This window comes from Sebastes umbrosus, chromosome 5 (assembly GCF_015220745.1).
Source record: "Sebastes umbrosus isolate fSebUmb1 chromosome 5, fSebUmb1.pri, whole genome shotgun sequence".
Taxonomy (NCBI): domain Eukaryota; kingdom Metazoa; phylum Chordata; class Actinopteri; order Perciformes; family Sebastidae; genus Sebastes; species Sebastes umbrosus.
The window spans coordinates 1,869,886-1,891,050 of NC_051273.1; the positions used below are offsets into that span (position 1 = coordinate 1,869,886).

The 21,165-nt window shown below is 43.5% G+C and overlaps 1 protein-coding gene across 1 annotated transcript; it reads right to left on the minus strand.

Annotated features, from left to right (window-relative positions):
* Positions 1-6,391: 6,391 nt before the first annotated feature.
* Positions 6,392-20,302, minus strand: ndnf (neuron-derived neurotrophic factor). The gene is made up of 4 exons (XM_037771038.1): positions 19,910-20,302; positions 11,196-11,405; positions 10,133-10,257; positions 6,392-8,519 (listed from the first exon to the last, which is right to left on the minus strand). Exons 2-4 carry the CDS (start codon positions 11,402-11,404, stop codon positions 7,132-7,134), a joined length of 1,722 nt encoding a protein of 573 aa, XP_037626966.1. The 5' UTR covers position 11,405; positions 19,910-20,302; the 3' UTR covers positions 6,392-7,131.
* Positions 20,303-21,165: the final 863 nt, after the last annotated feature.

A 21,165-nucleotide genomic window follows, 5' to 3' on the forward strand; every position in this document is an offset into this window, starting at 1 on the left:
GATTTCATGAGCACAAGAGAGCGGTGGGACCACCCCTATGCTGCAGCTCGGGGACGATGGCAGTACACAAATACACAAACACACGAGGCTGATATGTACACCCGCATAATCATATTCAAGTGCACCATAACAGGATCCTCATCCAGGGATCATGCCATGTGTACAGGATCCTTCATGTCTGTGTATGATAGTAGAACTGAGCTGATAGAGTTAAATATACAGCAGGATTAAATTAAAATCATGTCATTATTTTCTTCTCTACATGAGTTATCCTAATGGAGATCAGCTGAGACAGGGCGATGCCCCGAGGGCCACTGGTCCCTCTCCACCCTTCCTGGGAATGGGCTCTTCTTGGTCAGGATGGGTTTGGAAGAAAGCCTCCGATTTCTCCTTGGCTTTCTCTGCTAAATCAGAGCTGGTTTGGACCGGAGCCTCGACACTGATCTATCCCCGGGAGCTGCTGAAGTGGAATCGTTTTCATCACGGCCTATACTCCTCTTTACCTCGCTGCCGGTGCTCCATCGCTCTCTCTCTCTCTCTCTCTGTGAGATTTCAAAGCGTCATAATTTCATTTCACACTGTTTACTTTGGAGATTTCTACAACAGTGGCACCAGTGTAAGGCCGAATCATTTCATTTTAAGTCTCTGGTGCTGTACCAACCCCGTAGATGGCAGCAGCCCCTGGAGCTTCCTTTCACTGCTTTTCTCCGCCATGTAGGAGTTACCCTCAAAGCCCTCCCAGCGTGTCCGTCTGTTTGCTGTCTCTCTCTCTCTCTGTTTGGATTCTTGCTCGAGCCTTTCCTCCTTTTCACCATCTCTGTCCAAAAGTGTCACTCAGCTCTAAAGTTGAGCAGCAAGTGCGTTCAGGCACGCAAACACAAAACAAGGCACACAAATGCCAACTCCTAAAGCCCTTCGTTGATGGGAGTTCTTCTTCTGTTACAAATTACAACGGTTGCAAATCTATGAAGCACATATGTGAAATTATTTTCTCCAAAACGTGGAGAAACTTCTTCAGTGAAACTGCCTGTGTGAGGGTTATTAACTAAAGGAATAACTCTTATTCTAATAATAATAAACCCTTATTTGCAGAATGCAAATATGCAAAAAGCGACGTAATTTTTTTGTCTTAACAAGGCCGATTTTTCTGAGCTTTCGCACCACAAATAAGAGCGTCAACCAATCGCGTTGTTTGGAACGGGTTGGGTTGTGTATAATTATGAAACAACAACATGGAAGCTCCGTTGTCTGGCTCATGATTACTTACTGTGGAGATGGGTATGATTGTCATTCAGCTGCAGGAGAGAGAGAGAGAGAGAGAGAGAGAGAGAGGTGTGTGGGAGGATCATGAGAGCTGGGCCAGGTGAGCTGATTGGAACAGCTGTTGTGCATATTGTCTAATCATCCTCTCCCTTTAAATGCAGCAGCGTGCTGGACCTCAGATAGCAGACATTCACACACTAAGGAGACGGACACGCTGGCCGTCAGTCTGTTTGTTTGTTTTATCTTTGGACCGAGCCAGGCTAGCTGTTTCCACCTGTTTCTAGTCTTTATGCTAAGCTAAGCTAATTTACTCCTCGCTCACAGACATGCAGTAAATGGTAAACCAGTGTTCTTATCTCACTGTTGGCAAGAAAACTGAGGCAAAATATTTCCCAAAATGTTGAACTATTCCTTTAATGACATTATTCATGAACCACTACCCTGATCAGCTGGCAGCATCATGGTCCTGTACACTTCATTGACAGAAATGCTGCTGCTCAACCACAGACCAAATCCACAAATGAAAAGATTTGGATATTGAATATAAGTTTATTTTCCCAGTGTTGAAATGTTCTCAGGGGTATTTTCTGGATGGCTTGTAAAACTGATGCTATTTCATCATTTCATCAACAGAGAGGAGAACCACTTTATAAAGGAATCATTTGACATTTTGGTAAGTAGGCTTATAGAGAGCTGCAGGAATGAGTCCCAGGAATAAGATTTTATTTAGATGCCTGAAATAAGGTCTGTGGTTAACACAAGTTGAAGAGATTTTAACATTTTGTTCTATAAAATACATCAATAAATATCCCACTTTAGTGAATTTTGAAGCTTTTACGTGTCTTAAAAAAGCTGCTAAATGAGACTTCTAAAGGTCATCACGCCGACTCGTCTTCCTTTAGCTTAGGGGTGGTGACGTGAAGTCATGCGACCGTGGTGTAGTTTGTTTATAGCCTAACTTTGGCTTTTTATTTCTGTTGCATTCACAGCTGTGCCAGTCAGAGTGATGTTCATTGGAGTGGAGATTATCTTGCTGAGCAAAACGCGTAACTAAACGTGTGTTTGCCACGTAGCACTTTCTGCAATAATCCAAAAGCCAATGGAACAATCCCATTGGTTTTTATGTCGAGGGAACTCGGGCGATGCTAACTTCCTGGTTGGACTACAATAATACGTCATCCCTGGAGCACTCTATTTGCTTTCTTGCAAAGTACCTGAGTCGATTGATACAACTCTTGTTCAAGAGAGTGGTAGCAATTTTCTCATCTCATTATCGGCAAGAAAGTGAATAATCCTAAAATGTTGAGTTATTTCTTTGAAGTACTTAATAAGATCTTTGACCCTCTGAGATTAGACCTTATATGCCTTTCATAATACTTCTATTATGCAAACTAGGGCTGTCCTTGACCGAAGAAATTCATAGTCGACGAACACTCGTACAATTTTGTCAACAAATCGATTAGTTGATTTAATCGACAGATCTGTAAAACTGAGTTTGTACAAAGAATCCCACAAAAGCACCACTTTAAATCTGGTGTTTACCAGAGATGTGCTCACAAGTTTCTTAGAAATAAGTCATTCAGCATGAAAAAAAACATAAAAAACAACTAATCGACTAAAGAAATGTTAGTCAACTAAAACCAAAACGACCGATTGGTCGACTCAGAGAGGGAGCAGCCCTGATGCAAAATCTATCAACTCTTATTTAGATTTCCTGACGCTATAAGTTCGTCCACCACATCATTTACAGCCTCGGATTGTTTGAGTTTGTGTCTTCAGCTCGACGGCTCACATCAGTCTGAATCCAGTCTGCTCGTAAGTCAAACTAACCAAACCAGGAATCAGAGCCGGCTCTTCCGTGCGCCGCTGTGATTACTCCACCACTTACCCTGACCGGGCACTACATGTCTGTCTCCACTCCTTGCCCTGCTCCATGTGCACACATATATACAAAACTCCGAGATCAAAGCCCTGCGCTCATTACCACGCAGTAGATAAACACGGACAGCCCTGCAGATGGTTAGCTCTGGGATAGAGGTTTCTCTGTATATGTGTGTTTGCACGAGGAGATCTCCTGAAGCAAATACAAGTGCATGTTTTTTTCCATCCGAGACCTCTTGAGTTGACCGGGAGACTCTTTAAAGACGCCAGGGACTTCACACAGCAGATCTTATTCACACATGCAGCAGCAGAACATTTGAGCAGAGAGCTGGCCAACTTTATTAGTGGCGGTTTACAGGGATATCCATGACGCTCCCACAGCTCTCTGGAAGCTCCTCCACATTATTCCAGGGCAACGGCAGGTTAATGGAAGCCAGGTGGAGCCTCGCTGCATTTCCTCTGACCAGCGGCCGCGTGATTGACAGCGAGTTGTGGCGATGAATCGGGAGTGCAGCTACCCAGAATCAGGGGCGGGATGGAAACATGGCAATTCAAGAGCAGCAGCTGCTTTTCTTGGCCACAACAGAGAGAGCATTTCCATTCACCTGAGACTGCTCTTAATTGGAACGTGTGGATATGTGCACTGATGTGTGTCTGGCTTTTCTCTCCGCTTATTTGTGGTTAACTGTGTCTAATGGTTAAGTAGTATCGCAAGTCACCCAATTCTACACAGTTTTTTAAGTATATGCATTTAAATAGGTGAACAGAAAGATTGCTTTAGAGATGGTGGCCTGTTTAGTATCACCTGCTTTTTTGTATTTTGGAATGGTGTCATTTAAAAAAACATCCAAAACTCAAGTGCAATTTTGATTAGTATATACTTTTAGGTGTTTTAGGTGTGAATTGCTTAGCCAAAAATGCACCATCGCTCACTTTAATACACTTGGTTATTACTTCTAGCTTCACTTGGTCTGATATGATCAGTAGCTTATGGCTGCTAATGTTAGCTGCAAACTTGAGATAGATATTGCTTTACAGCCTCGTATTACGCTTGCAGAAACTCATAATGATACGTGGTTAACATTGTGAAATGATTAGTTTTAGGCAACAAAACTACTTGGTTAAGGTTAGGGAACAGATCATGGTTTGTGTTCAAATAATAACGTAATAACGTAACGAACAACGTAAAGAACAACGTAAAGAACAACACAAACAACGAAGTGAACAACGAAACATGACAACCGTAAACTCAACGTTTACCTTTGGTTTCACACGGGACACGACCAGCAAAGTCCTGTGTTTGTTTGACCCGTCCATCACCACTCCCACCTCCCACTTCCGTAGTTATTATACTACGGAACTTTCAATAATCATGGCTGCTCCATATACTACGTCACTGGCTCTGCCCGAACAACCCATCCATCCACCTTCAGCATATCCGTGGTTTGCAGAAACGTACAATGCCAACATTTTCTCCTGGCGACTGGGCTGCTGAATTAGTTTACTGACTTTATTGCTCCTAAATTAACATTCTTAAAATACTCAACGAGAAGTAAACATACCGTGTTTATTTAAATGTTTATCTGTGACATGCTAGCATAGCGTGGCAGTAATGTCAGTTACACACAGTTACAATATCCCATCGACTGCATTTAGAATCTAACATCAGCACATCTCCAACCACGCCTGTTGTTTTCAGTAATACTGTAACTTTTCGTATTTCAAGTATTCATCTTTTTTTACTCCTGTATTTATGTGTTTTAGTACGTGGTCATGTGTGTGTGTGTGTGTTTTTTATCTTACGTGTCCAGCCCTGTGTTGTGTTGTTGTTGTTGTTGTTGTTGTCGCTGCGTCAAAACCAGTTGCCTATCAGGGACAAATTTCTGTGTTGAACTTGAACTTGATATCTATTGAAAGTTTGCTGATATAAAGTTTGCTAACATTAGCTGGCATAAGCTGCTGGTCATAACCAGACCAAGAGTGTGTTCCAATCCGCGTACTTCTGTACTTACACTTACTACTTTGAGTGCATAAGTGCGTTCACACTGGGAAGTACGGCAAAATGCAGTGCACTCAAAGTACCTGGATGTTGTACTCAAAACGGTCAGATCGTTGAGTGTGGAACGCTGGACACTTTCCACACTCAACTGTCGCCATCTTGGCTACGTAGCGGAAGGGGCGGAGCCACGCCCACTATTCAAACATACGTAGATAACAGAATAAAACAATACAATACGTAAATATACCGGTGCATTATCAGCCAACAGGAGGACACATCGTAGGCGACGACGTTGGAAAAGTAATTTCCACTCTGCTTTCATTTTTTTTCAGAAGATTTTTGGCGGGTAGCGAGCCGCGGTCAAATGTTGCGATCGTCATTTCCGGTCAGTGCGCCGCAGAGTATTCGATTTGAGACAACCCTACCCCGCTGAAATTTACGCACCACTCAAGTGAGTACAGAGTGCACAAAGTGCGCAACATTGCAGTGCACTTCTGGAAGTACGTGGATTGGAACACACTGCAGGTAATGCTGTAGCAGTATTAAAGTGAGCAATGATTTTGTTGCTCAGGAATAACATTTTTAATTAGTAAGGGGATGTTTGTATTATCTCTTCTCTCAAATGTTACATAGTGCCACTTTAAAGTAGATAAACACAACAAAATGGTGTGTGATATATTTGTCACAAATTATATTGACAACATCCTGTTGTATTTCGTCATGAGGGAGATCAGTGTAGAGAGCAGCAGCATATAAAGTCTGTTTTTAAATAATAAAAGGGGACCATGTGGAACAGATGGTTTGTACTCACTGGGATAAAACAAACTTACATTTCTGCTCTGACTTTCTTGTGCACTTCTAAGTAGGCTTTTCTTTGAAAATTCCTCCACATAAAACATGAATAGTTCTCCAGCAGAGACAAAGAAATGCACTCATAAGTAGATGCACTGATTTATTACCGTACATCTACGAGACACTGATTGTGATTTTAGCTGAGCTCGGGCACCACTTGTGTCTTTAAAGTTATTTCCAGCAAATCATTTCATCCTCTGTCGGTCTTTTCTCGTCACAAATCATTTTGGGGATCAAGTTATCATTTCAAATCACTCCGAGTATCGAGTGGAGCTCGTGCGGCCCTGATTTAGATGTCTGCGTCTATAAAAACAATACCCAGTGTTCTCTTTCATCTCGGAGCCGCGACCGTTGATGTTAACTGTTCAGCAAAAGAACATGACACCCAGGGTGACAGAGGGATTACTGGTTCTATATTTAGTGTTTATGTACATGAATATTGGCAGGACAACTCTGTACATGTGACACACACACACACACACACACACACACAGCGATACAGTGATAATAACACACATCTCCAGCACAGAACACATTTACAGGATGGGCTCTAGAGCAAAAAACACTGGCTGAGATACAGAAGGGGAATGTCTGGACTACGACAGCTTCCTCATAAAAACTGGAATTTCCTCGTAACAGTTATTATTGTCATCAATAAAAACAGACAAAAAAAGAGAGAGACGAAAAGTATAAAATAATTTAAATTCCTCCTAAAACATGTAGTGAATATGCAGTGAGAGATCTATACAACGCAGGCAGCTCCTCCGTGATGTGAGACTGAAGGAACGCACGACTGTGACAGACAAAAGCAAAATGTCATGCAGCGACAAAGAGAAACGCACGAGATGATCTTCTTTGAAGTTCTGCCTCCCCAGTGGCAACATCATGTCAAGACGACGAGCCTGGTATCAAAGCACCATCGCACCGTGGGCCACCCAGAGGTGCCGCAATGAAATGTAAACATAAATATACAGGTTGATATCTCTCTCTCTCTACAAACAGTTCAGTCACTGCCACAGGCCCGTCCGCTGTGTGAGTAGTCAGTCTGTATACACTCCTTAGTAGAATATCACTTAGAGTTAAATAAACTTATTTAATATATATATTTATAATAGATTTATTCTTTGCAGAGTCATTTAGCAGTATTTCCTTGTTTTCACCAGTTTGCTCTGGTATTTCACCGAGTGGCCGCTGTGTCCCACCACGTAAACGTCCAGCAGGTAGGTCTTTCCCGCCTCCAGACCCGTGATGGTCTCTGTGGTCACAGCTTTCTGCAGGTTCGGACTGTGGAAGTACTTGCACAGGACCTTTTCTGACTTCCTGCGGGTCTCCGGCCCGGCGCACTGGTTTTGCTCCCGGCGTCGCTGCTCCTCGCCGTAATTGTCAGCCACCTCCTTGCGGTAAATGCAGAACTTGTTGCGGTCCTGCGTGCCCAGCCAGGCCACGGTGGCGGAGGAGCAGGTGCGCAGCTTGTCGAAGGCCTTGATGCGCGTGTCCTCCGGGAGCGATGGGAAGGGCTGCTTGCTGCTGGGTCGCGTGGTGGCCAGCACCTTCAGAGTGGAGGCTCCTTTCCTGCTGCCCCGCAGACGGATCAGGTACTTGGCTTTTGGCTTCCCCCGCAGCTGGAACTGCCGCACCCCCTCCACGTTCTGGGAGAGCAGCAGCTTGCCGTCGCGCCTCACCTGCACCTGGACGGCGTCCAGGCACGTGTGGACAAACAGAGTGACCCTCTGGTGGGAGGACACGGGAGCAAAGCGGAGGAACTTGCTGCCCTTTCTCTTGATGAAAACGTCCGATACTTTGCCGTCCTTCAGCTCCACCGTCTTCTGACGAGCTTCCTCTTTAGTGCGGGCGAAGGTTCCCACGTACGCCGTGCTGGTGTTGGTCGCAGAGTTCACAGCGAACACGTCAAAGTAATACTGCGTGTCTGGTTTCAGGTCTGACACGGTGAAAATGTTTTTATTGCCTATACACACCTTCTGAATATCTAAAGCTCTGGGCTTGGTTGCGTACGACCGCGAGATCTTGTTACTCGTGAGGCCTCGGTCTTTGCCAAAACCATTGTCAAAGCCAAAGTGGGCAAAGTCAAACGGGCTGAAGTCTCTGCCGGGCTTCGGAGCCAGCATGAAGGCGTCGTCAACGCTCATCTTCGCTTCAGCAGCACACATGCTCTTGAAGTTGTGCTCCTTGTTGATCACCACACAGTACTGGACGGGCTGGCCCATCAGGAAGCCCGTCGGCGTCGGCTTCCAGGCCAGGGTGACGGTGGTGCGGCCCAGTGCGGTCACATCCACGCGGGGGTCGTAGGGCAGCTCCGGGTAGGGCTGGTCGGACTCTGGAGTCGTGGTGGCGTACACCTTGAAGTTGCTGTCTTTCTCCGTGGACAGCAGCTCCAGCTGGTAGAGGCCGGATGGCGTGCTGGTGGCCACGTACGCCTCCACGTCGTTACCCTTGTAGGTGAAGAGCTCCGTCCCCTCGTCCACGGTCACCTGCTGCTTCTGCTGGTCCAGAGGTTCAGGCTCTCCTGGAACACAAACAGGCACAACATGAGCTCTTTGATTGACCACCACATTCGACTGTTATCAGGCCATTAAATAGGCGTCATCAGTCGCTATAAGCACCATAGATGTGGGTCAGTAGGAGCCTACTACACCTACTACGTTGTAAAAGTGAAACTTAAAAGCAACACGTTCTAACAGGCAGGCAACAAAACTACAACTTCTTTAGGTTTAGGCTACAAAACTACAACTTCTTTAGGTTTAGGCAACAAAACTACAACTTCTTTAAGTTTAGGCAACAAAACTACAACTTCTTTAAGTTTAGGCAACAAAACTACAACTTCTTTAGGTTTAGGCTACAAAACTACAACTTCTTTAGGTTTAGACAACAAAACTACAACTTCTTTAGGTTTAAGCAACAAAACTACAACTTAAATTTAGGGGAAAACATCGTGTTTTGAATAAAAATAACACAAAGACAACTACACATTGTTGGTTTTAAACGGGATGTGAACTACAGTCTCCTGGGTGAAAACTCTGTGTTTTGTATTTCGTCCATCTTACCATGTAAACTGATGATAAAACCTACTAGTAGGTGTAGTAGGCCCCTATTGGCCCACGTCTATGGGGCTTATAACGACTGATAACGCCTATTCAAATGCCTGACAACAGTCTAATCGGCTGGATTGACACTGCATCTAATCTGTAGTCATGACCTTTTACTATTTAATTTTTGGCTCTGATGAAAAGTAATTTCCACCCACGCTAAAAATGTTTGATATGTTGAGGAAGCTCTGTGAGCCTCACGGACGATTAGCCGCTCACATGGCAGCCATGTTTTCACTCCAAACATCCCCAAAGATCACAGGCCGGCATTCACTCTGCCTTTCCGGGGAAAGCTGTGCTACAAAGAGGCGCCTTGTAGCTTCTACGTGAGAGAGAGAGACGGCCCAAGCATAATATTATGTTTGTCAACCAGAGAGTGTGCTCAGCGGTGCGCTAAAAATTAGATCTACTCCCACTAGAGACGTTTAGCGAAAAGAGCAGCAGAAGAAGTTCAACTAACACATTAAAAATTCTTCTTCTACTTAGAGATGAATTCTTTTCTCTTGAGGCGAGGTACACGTCTCCAACGGTGGAACAACCCAATAAATCATTTTGTAATATTCGATCTGACAGGCAGGTGCTCGTGTATTGATATTCAAATATATGCTCACATCACACATCTCCGCTCTAAACCACCGCTTTAGTCATCTGGCAAGATGTGCCGTGTTGAAAGGACGGCCTCCAGATGGAGAAAGTTTTAACATGAGGCAGAAGAAAGGAAAGGAGAAGAGGAAGGAAGACAGGCAGACAGATTTACCTTAAGAAGACCAAGAAGACAGCTTAAGTAAAGGGATGTAATGGCTTTGATTCAGCGCGTCGACTAGAGCGGAGCACTTCTCTCTGAAATTACAGACGTCAGCTTGGGCCGAGTCAGACATCATAAGTGGTCAGACTAGACGCTGCGACTGTGACTTAATTAAAACCCACCAAAAACACAAAAGCCTAACATCAGTGCGTGGGTTAATTGTGTGTAGTGATATTTCCACATAACGTGTCATTAACCTCTTCCACTGCTGCCTGATGTCAATTATACCTGATCCCTCTCCGCTGGCCTCCTCCGGCAGCTCCTGCAGGGTTAGTTTCCACTCCAGAGGAGCGTCACAAGGTGTCACCGTCACAGACAGGGGTGTGTTGTCTTCCTCCACCACAAAGTAGTACCTGTGGGGGAAATAACAGGTTCAATACTGACATCACATTTTGACGTTATCCAAAATAACGTCTGGGGTGAAATGCCTGAGCAGACTGTGGTGATATTATGGTACCGCTGACCTTGGTCTCTCTCTCTGACCTGACACTCAATCACACCAACACCACTTTCTCATTTATTATTTAGGTTTTGCGTAATAGATCACGTTACAAAGCAACTTCTCATGTTTCCTTTCTATTCCCAGTAAGTGGCCATCTGCAGCCCTTACGAACAAGTAGTATACTTCAAGTTTATTTTATGAAGAACACATAAGTAAAGGTCAAGTATATACTTATTTATATTTATAAAATACTTATTGGGACTAAATTGGCCCACTTTTTAGTTTATAAACACAACTAGTTTACATCTAAGTTTTATTTTGTACTGCCACTATACTAGTAGTATACTTGTAAGTGTTTTACTTTAATACTTCTTGGGACTAAATTGGCACACTTTTTAGTTTATAAAAGTATACTTTAAAGTGTACTCTCTGTAAACTACTAGTTTAATAGTTTTCTATACTGCAAGTACATGTGTAGCCCACTTGTTAGCAGAGATTCGAGTCTGAATAAAACTACTTAATTATACTTTTTTTAAGTATATCTCAATCCAAAAAGTACAAGTAGGACTATAAGCCAAAAATACCTAAACTTTTCTGTATACTTGTCAGTATGAGCCAAGTACACTTAAGTATACTTTTGTTAAGTATATCTCTGATAAGTACATAAAAAATAAATTGAAAGTATGCTCTCTTAAAAGAAGTATACTAATTGAATACACTTGAATAACCTTCTTTTTGGTGAGGGAGGTTTAATGTATTCCTCGGTGGTTGTTATGAGTATCTCAGTCAGTCAGGTGAACAACATGTAGACAGTTGTAATCAGACGTTGTCTGTCTGAGCAGCTCTCACCTTTTGGGCGTGTCCCTGAACAGGTAGCCGCTGATCTCAGCTCCGTCCGGGATGACGGAGGAGTCGTGGAACAGCGTCTTGTCTCTGATCTGCATCTGGAAGAGCCCTTCGTCTCTCGTGGGCAGCTTCTGGGCCAAAGCTCCCAGACCCAGACCCAACAGCACCAGCAGCACCGCCACCGCCACACTCCAACCTTTACACTGCCTCATTCTGAAAGACACAGAAATAATGACTATTATATTATTGTTATCTTCAGTTGACCTGTCATTTACAGAATACGCTCAATCCTGGAAACAGAAGCATGAGTTTATGTTGGATTTTAAAGGATTTCTGGGGGAAACAAGCTTGTTTGTTTTCTGTCTGAGAGCTAGATCTTGTGTAAAGGCCTTTAATTTTTCCATGATATTCTTATTGAGATTCAAAATATCCTTTTCAACGGAGACCTGGCTAAAACAGCAACATAACATTTCCACATGAAATGCCAAATAACCTACTTAAAACAAACAGCAAATGAAATCAAATTAGCAGAGTTCAGTAACAGGACATGTAACTACAACCAGTGGTCAAATATCCTTAATCCTGTTTTCATAATCGTGCATGTTTATAAAATATAAAGTGACTCTGTAGCTCACACCAAGATGAGATAAAACTTTAAAAGCACTTTCACCAAAGACGGTACAGGTTCAAGGTTAAAGACTAAAGGGCTACAGAGAGGAAACACTACTCTCGTCCAAGAAACAGTCCCGCACATAACCCTCCGTAAAACCTCGACTTGTCATTTCTACATTTACTTTATGTATGAATTAAACAAATGAGATATACAACGTGTTAATTACTGAGTTTTAGAGGTGCTGGTAGGCAGGTTTTTCACCTTTGGACGAAGTCAGGCTAGCTGTTTCCACCTGCTTCCAGTCTTTATGCTAAGCTAAGATAATCAACACCTGTCAGTGGTATCTATGTTCTCGTCTAACTCCCGGCAAGAAAACAAATGACTGTATTTCTGAAAATGTTGCACATTATCACTCGATGTCGTTGGCTCATATCAGTAACAATGTGTTCAAAATGTCTATTTTTTCAATGGAAGTTCTGAATGGCTTCTTTTTTTTTGGCGTCCTTTTTCTTTCCTTTCATTCTGCCATTAGCTCGAGTTCCATTTGGCAATGCCGAGCTTTGGCAACAGACGTCACAATGCCTTTAGTAGAGCTCTGCTTTAATTAGTTTCCACTACATATTTTATTTTATGTTAAAATGTGTTTTCTCCCCTTTTAGTTTTAACCTTAATTAACATTAAAACTGTGTGACGGCAGACTGAAAGTAAAAAGGAGAGAGTGAATGAGCGCTGCTGGCCACAGAGAGGAAAGAGGGGATTAGATTTAAATACAGACGTGTGAAGGAAAAGACATTTCTGGAAACTCCAGGGGAACCGCGCTATTTCATAAAACGCTTAAGACAAAAATCCCCAAAATCCATGTCGTTTAACTTTTATTGATGCTAATATAAAAATGTTTAGCGGTGCAGTGCACAGATGGAGCCGAGGCCGAGGACAGCTGACCGTGGCTGAGAGAGCCTCTCACGTATCCCCTGTCTATTGATTTTCCCCCATTGATTGCAGCTGATGGGAACGCCAAATCCCTGGTGATTTAATCAGCGTAATGATGGCAGATTAGCCAGATACTTTACTGCCATTTACTGCAAGCGAGATGGTGTCCTTTTAATGACCCCTCTCTCCCTCCCCCCTTCCTCTGCTCGCCCTCCCCCTTGTCTTCTCTCTCTTCTCCTTGATCACGGCTTTTTCATCAACAATAATCTCTTTCACACTTGTACACATACAGTACTTTATCTCGGCCTTTTCTCCTCCCTACGAGTCACAATGCTGGAATTTCTAACTCCAATACAATACCTTGAAAAATACAGATATTCAATACCACGGGCAAAATGTACGCAACATTGAGTGCATAAAACTTTAGATTTTTATTAAAAGATAAAATAGTGTGTGACGTCGTAATCTGCCATCCATCCATTCATCCGTTATCCGTAACCGCTTATCCCATTCTTGGTCGCGGGGGGGTGCTGGAGCCGATCCCAGCTGACATTGGGCGAAGGCGGGGTACACCGACAGACAACCATTCACGCTCACATACACACCTACGGAACATTTAGAGTCAACAATGAACCTAACCTGCATGTCTTTGGACTGTGTGAGGAAACCTGAGCACCCGGAGAAAACCCACGCTAACACCGGGAGAACATGCAAACTCCACACAGAAGGTCAACAAGCCGGATTCGAACCTGCAACCCTCTAGCTGTGAGGCGACCACTGCACCACCGTGCAGCCCCGTAATCTGTGAATGAGTGAAAATTCACTTTCTTGAAATAAGAGGTGATATTTAGGCCTTTCAAGAGAAAAAGAGATCTTGAAATTAGCAGGTAAAACTCATTTTGAGCTCACTAGTATTAGGACGTGTTGTGTGTCATAAACAGCCTGTATCTCACTGAAATCTTACCTGTTAGGTGGTTGGTGATTAGGTGAAACTGCGATCTTTTCCTAAACCTATAACCAAGTTGATCTATTCCTTACTAAGTAGTTTTATTCTGAAAAGACTGGGGCAGGAAATGACACGTGAAAACGCACAAAAAATACGTTGTCGTGCTGAGCGTCACGAAAAAAGGTAAATTCGTGTTGATGTACACGAATCAAATAGATTCATAAGTTGTATTATTATTATTTTATTTTACAAACTACTGTGAGACTGAGTTGAATTAGTATTGAAGATGTTCAAGATGCATTGTCTAAAAACAAGTCCCTATATCTCACAGAAATCTTACTTGTAAGGCGATTAGGTGAAACTCTGATCTTTATCTAAACCTATAACCAAGTCGATCTATTCCTTACTAAGTAGTTTTATTTTGAAAAGACTTGAGCGGGAAATGACACGTGTGTTACGTGTTGCTGGACATTCGTATGAAAACGCACGAAAAATAAGTTGTCGTGCTTTTTCACTTACTGTAAAAAGATGTTCAAGATGCATCGTCTAAAATCAAGACCCTATATCTCACTGAAATGCTTCCCGTTAGGTGTCTTGTCTTATATTAAGTGTTATGAGATATTTTGAGTAGTAATTAGACAAATATACTTGGTAAGATTTTGCTTTTTTTTTGCAGTGAAAGAGAGAAGAGAGAGCAGAGAGTGCAGCTGGTACTCGCGTACCGCTACTGCGGAACATAAGCATTGAAACCGTTTCAAATATCCAGTATCGATACTGGATATTTTTGACAAACCACTCCCAACACAGAGGCAGATAAGTAAAACCTGGACAAACGTCCTCACTCGAAACTTTTCTGCATTATCGTCCTTTTAAAAAAAGCCCCTGACAGCTCCTGTCAGTGTCTCCGTCTCCGGCGTTGTCTCTGAGCCCCGGCCTCCCGTCAGACCGCCGAACTTCACAGAGCACAAGGAAAGCCGTCTAAGTGGCACTTTGAGGTTTGACTCACACAGAGAGTGGAGATCCGTATCGCCTCAGCTTGTCTCATTCCACTTCAGAAGCGTGTCACTCGGAACAAAGACATGTCTATTAATACTCGAGACAGCGCTGAGGTGGTGTGTGCAGAGCTGTCTTTCATTCCTAACATCCCCCAAACACCACGGCGAGGGCCTCGGCTCCGTCCACCACGCTGATGTCATTACACATGATGTCTGCTATCACTCACACTGTAAAGGGGTTTTATCACCGCTGCCATTAGCACATCTGATGTGTGCCTTCAATGTGCTCCTCACATGTGACACCACTGATTTAAAACCTTCTCCCACATGCCGCTGAGCCTCTCCGCCGTCTGCAGAGAGATGACATCTGAATATTAGAGCAGCGGCGTCGGGTCACTGCGGTTGCACGGACCAGCGCAGAGTCAACATGGTCACACGGGCTGCTCTTTTTTGCATGCCGCACCATTCTCATGCCACAGAGTTCCCTACCACCAAAATAACACATCAAAAAAAGAAAGAAAAAAAAAGAGCTGCATCTGGAACAAATAAAGTCTAATGTTTAATTAGAACGGGGGAAGAATGTACGAGGAACGGGTAATTTTAAGGCAAGGTCACCCGCAATCGTGTCAACTTTGTTTTTTATCTGTTTATTTATACATTTATAGTTTTTTGTTTCACTTGTTAGGGGGAGTATTTGCTAAGCATTGTGGGTGGAAAACGTCCTGCATATTCTAATTGGCAGAGCTGTGGAATCTGTGTGTAATGGGATTAAAGGACAAATGCAGCTTGCAATGGTTTCACCAGTGGAGGAAACAGTGATGGTCTTCTTTCCCATCGCCGTCTTTGACACTTCTACAGTTTCAACCCGGCACAGAATGCTGGAAAAAAAGGCCACCTCAAAAAACATTATGAATACAAGGTTTTGTTGTTTGTAATAAGTAAAAAAAAAATCTACCAATGAGTGGAAATTTGCTTTGTATGATTTCTTGAAATAAGATGTGACATTTAAATCTTTCAAAATAAAAAGAGATCTTGAAATTAGCTGGGAGAACTCATTTTGAGCTCACTAGTATTAGGACGTGTTGTGCGTCATAATAAAGCTCAAAAACAGTATGTTTTCACTTAACAAGAAGACGTATTGTCTAAAAACAAATCTCACTGAAATCTTACTTAAGGTGATTGTGTCTTATATTTCAACACAGTCTCATGGCAGTTCGTGAATCGATTTGATTCGTGTACACAGACACAAATTTAGCTTTTTTTTCGTGATGCTCAGCGCGACTTTCATCGACGTATTTTTCGTGCATTTTCCTATGAATTTCCAGCAACACGAGACACACATGTCCATTTCCGCTCCAGTCTTTTCAAAATAAAACCAGTTAGGTTTAGAAAAAGATCAACTTGATTAGGTTTAGGCAACAAAACTACTTAGTTAGGTTTAGGAAAAGATCGCGGTTTGGGTTTAAATAACACCGGAAGTACTGTAACTTAAGTACGTGACAAATAAATCAACCTTCTTCTGGTTTCACACGAGACACTAACAACGGCAAAGTCACCACCCTGACCTCCTCCCTCCGAGGCCTTCGCCGCTCTTTATACTTCCCGGTTCATCAAATACACTTGGTAAGATTGTGCGTTTTTTTTCCAGTGTGTTTAAGAACACGAGAATGACCCTTTCTCCACCCCTGTGTGTGATCTGAGGAATCTCTGCATGTGAATTACTTCTACAACAGCTTTGACCCTGCTCTCTAATTTGGGGTCATTACAAGCAAAATTGTGTACAAAAGCCAAAACAAAATGTTCACACGTCTCCCAGATGGACGCGATACTTTCAGGGACATCAATCAAACTGCAAAATCATCCACAATCTCCTCATGATTAAAGCAAGCAAAACATGCAGCCACAACTTTCATCCACCTGATCGACTCGGAGTTGATTATCAGCGCACTATTTCCATGTATGGAGGTGGAGCAGGACACATGCACTCCAGCCCCTGTGATGTGTGTGTGTGAGTGTACGTGCACCAAACTGCCCCTGACCTCCCCTTTTTCTTCCTCCCCTCACTTTGTTTAAGTCTCTCTCTCTCTCTCTCTCTCTCTCCTTCGCTCCCTCCAGCTCCTTGTCAAGACGGATAAGCCTCCTGCCTGCTGCCACATGGAGCTCATTAACAGAACGGGAGGGAATATAAAAGACAGTTTAATTTCAACACAAATAAAGAGACATTTCGGATTCCACCCAACGAGACGCCTGGCAGGCCGGCCGGGGCTCGCGGGACCTGAAGCCTCTCTGTGTGTGTTTTCGTTGAGGAAGTCTGGAGGCAGATTTATGGAGGGGTCCTCGGTAGCGAGCTCCATCACTGCTGTCACTTCAGGGCCAATGTGGGGATTGGAGTGGAGTGGAGTGTATAGGAGGGCGGGGGGCGAGGAGCCAAGGATGGAACCGCACAGGACCTGGACCTGTTCTATAGGCAGGCCAAACCAAAGCAGGTCTGGTGCTCTTGGACAGCCAAACAGCTCATTAATGAATCGGTAAGAGACTGTGGCGACGGCTCTCCGTCCAAGAATGGAGGGATTTTTTTTGTATCCAAACCATCACATTCCTCCGCTCCACTAGTGTATGAGTCTAAATCATCACTCCTCCTCGCCATCCACAACATCACTCACAGTTTGAGTTCCTGAACTATCCACATCATCAGAACCACGAAAGCTGGCACAACAGCGTGATGGAAAAGGGAGAGTTTCCTCCCCTCACCCTCCCATCACCCTCACCCTCCCCTCCGGCTCCGGCTCCTTTATAGTCCATCTCTGGAGCTTGCATTTAGCAATGCATCCTGGAATGTCTCTGTGAGGAGGGTCAGGTCGCAGGGCCGCTTTCTGTCTTTAAAAAAACACCCCATTCAGATAGAACTGAGGGGTGGTGGTGGGGGGGGGGAGTCTGACTGATGTGCTGGCATTGTTGGCTGCGAGGGGTGATTAAAGATTACAAGAGAAAATGCCCCATGGGAAAGTCATCCACCCACTGGCCCATCATCCGGGGCACACATGCACGGGCCTGGGAAATGAGTCAATCACGTTCCGTTATGTTGTGGCCTGTTTGAGGGAAGCAGCACAGAAAAGGCTGTTGAGCCGCCCTGCCTCCTGCTTGTGTCCGTCTGAGGGAGCATAATGAGGGGCTTTGCGAGGATGAATGTGCCCGGAGGGGGGGTGCGAGAGAGAGGGGTGTGGATATGATGAATAATTTAACAAGGAAATAAAAAAAAAGTTGCGTTCTTAAAGGTCCCATATTGTAAAAAGTGAGATTTTCATGTGATATATAAATACTGTGAAACTATCAAAACACTCAATCCACAGAAAAATACACAAAGCCCGTTTTCAGAAATTGTGCGTTTGAAACAAGCCGTTTGTGATGTCACAAATCTACAATATTTAGACCATTTCACAGTTTAAACATACTAAATGTGTCCCATTTTATTTCCTGTTGCAGTGTATGTAAATAACATCAGCTGACAGGATGTAAACATGGATCCTAGCAACGCAATTCCGTTGAAATGCGCTAAAACGGAGCGTTTCAGACAGAGGGTGACTACATTTATATTCAGACAGACAGTAAGAGAAAAATAACGTGTTTTTTTTACATTAAAGCATGTAAACATGTTCTGGTAGAAACCCCAAAATACAAGCATGGACCTGAAAATGAGCACGATATGGGACCTTTAACGTTGCAGCAGTGACTCTGTGTGTGTGACTGAGGAGGGTGAATATCTGTATAGTTTGCAGCAGCAGCAGCAGCAGCCTGTCACTGCTCTGCTCTGGACGCTGCAGCAACACTGGAGGAATTCTTTCAGCCGGAGAGTTTTCATATGCAAATCACGGTTTAGTTCCGGTATGCCACGCAGACCTTCCCCATTTTAAGACCTTTTTTTTGTGTTCATGATTCATTCTCCTGAGAAAGTAGAAGGGAGGCAGTGTGGCTTCACCCTGCTGCTGATAAATACACTTATTCAAATCCCCTCTCCTCTCCTCTCTGGGTATGTCTCTCATTAAAACACAGAGAAGCTGCTCTCACATGGACCGGATGAGGGGAAGAAAAAAACCCAACACGAGCTATTAATCTGCCTTGATGATTTTAATCAAAACATTTACTGAGGCGGTGGAATATATATTACAATTATGAGAGAAATGATCCTCATTACGCGCTCCACTCAGGTGCTCTTGCAGGTGCGTAAAAGCATCCAAAAGGTGCGTAAAAGTACCCAAAAAGTGTCACGATGAGTAAATATTGTAATGCAAATTCTGTCAATATTACAAGATGAGTCCTAATGAACGTTGAAAATAAGGATGAAATGTCTTTGTTGGATTTTATTCTTGCAAGAAGAGGCACTGGTTAGAAGGAGTGACATAAAGTCTGCAGAAGAGTTGCACTGCAGGAGATTATTACAATGTGATTCTATAGAAATCTACACAGGGACTGAGAAAAGGAGTTGTTTTACTCAGACAGAGTCCCAGTTAAATGTCAACACTCAGTACTTTCCCACTACATGAGACGACGAGCACACAGACAGTAACTTTCCACTGTTGCATGAAGAGACATCGCTACATACAATGTCATTTTCCATTACATTATCCATAATATGCACTTTGCAGCTCACAGAAATCCTGCTTGTATTGATGCACCTCCTCAATGGGAGCTGCTGTGTCTCCTCTGGGAGCATGGGAACCATCCGGAACCATCCGGAGGCACAAAAGATGAGAGGGTTTATTCTAAAGTTTTACGCACCAAGTGCCAAACTGAGATCAAATAAGAGCACAATAGTTTATCCCCTATTTAAGAAAGGATCTCCTGTGGTATCAAATCAGAAACTTGTGCATTCCTTCTTGGACCATTTTATGTTACCTTGAAAGAGAAAACAACACTATCATCCCATGCAAATGTGAGCGTCTTGAAGGCAAATGTTGGAGTGTCATTGTACAAATTATTTAACTTTAAAAGCTCTTCATAGCGAGCTCGGGCTTGATGGAAATGTGTTTGAAACTTTTAACTTCCTGGAGTTGTAAAACCGCAAAAAAGCCTCTTCCTCTCTTCCTCTCTCCTTCTCTCCTCTCTCCCTCTGGCAGCCGTTTCAAAGGCACCACTCCGGGTTTAATACGGAGCTTTTTTGTGCGCGGAGAAAAGTTAAAGAAAAGAAGAATTACGCACGATCATGCGTAAGAAAGAAGATCTGTTAATGTCTTACCTTTCAGAATATGAAACAGCGAAGTTCTGTGACGGATGGTTGTTCCTCTCAAAGCCACTCTGACATCACCAAGATGTCAAAAGAAAAAAGAAAAAGTGTCTCTCAACTAAAGCGATTTAAAAAGAGAAAGTTGTCCTCTCCAGTTGTCCAGTAGTTCCTCAGTTTTCTCTTCTATTGTTGGCGCCTATCAGTCGGATTAGAGCGACTGCTGCTCTGGTGCGTGTTTGCAGTTTTCTTGCGGATTTAACTGGTCTCTGGTGGGCTCAGGAGAGTGTGTGAGACTGTGTGTGAGTGTGGAGTGAGAGGGTATCCTCTGATCCTCTGAGAGCTGGCAGTGCGTCCCTCCTCTGCCGAGCCGCTGCTATTGAAACCTCCTCTGGATTGGAGGCAAAACTGGTGCGAACTTCTTCCTCCTGCGCGCTCTGGAGGACGCAGAACCAGCCCACTTACACACACACACACACACACACACACACACACACACACAGCAAACAAAGTGAAACACAGGAGAGGTAAAGGTATAGATAAATTATAAAAACAATAATAGAGATATAAAAGATACATGTTAAAAGGTAGATAGTGCATGTTTAAAGGTAGATAGTGCATGTTTAAAGGCAGATAGTGCATGCTTAAAGGTAGATAGTGCATGTTTAAAGGTAGATAGTGCATGTTTAAAGGCAGATAGTGCATGCTTAAAGGTAGATAGTGCATGTTTAAAGGCAGGTAGTGCATGTTTAAAGGTAGCTAGTGCATGTTTAAAGGCAGATAGTGCATGTTAAAAGGTAGGTAGTGCATGTTTAAAGGTAGATATTGCATGTTTAAAGGCAGATAGTGCATGCTTAAAGGCAGGTAGTGCATGCTTAAAGGCAGATAGTGCATGTTTAAAGGCAGATAGTGCATGTTTAAAGGCAGATAGTGCATGTTTAAAGACAGATAGTGCATGTTTAAAGGCAGATAGTGCATGTTTAAAGGCAGATAGTGCATGTTTAAAGGCAGATAGTGCAAATTGAAAGTTCTTAAAGTCCTCATAGTTCTCATATGGGGGTCAGGTCTTGGTTGTGGAGCCTGATGGCTACCAGCATGAAGGACTGACCCAGGCGCTTTGTGTTGTGCCGAGGGGGGATGAGTCTGTGACATACACACACATACACACACACACACACACGCACACACACGCACACACACGCACACACACACACACACACACACACACACACACACACACACACAAAGCTGAGAGTGATCCGCTCCCAGGT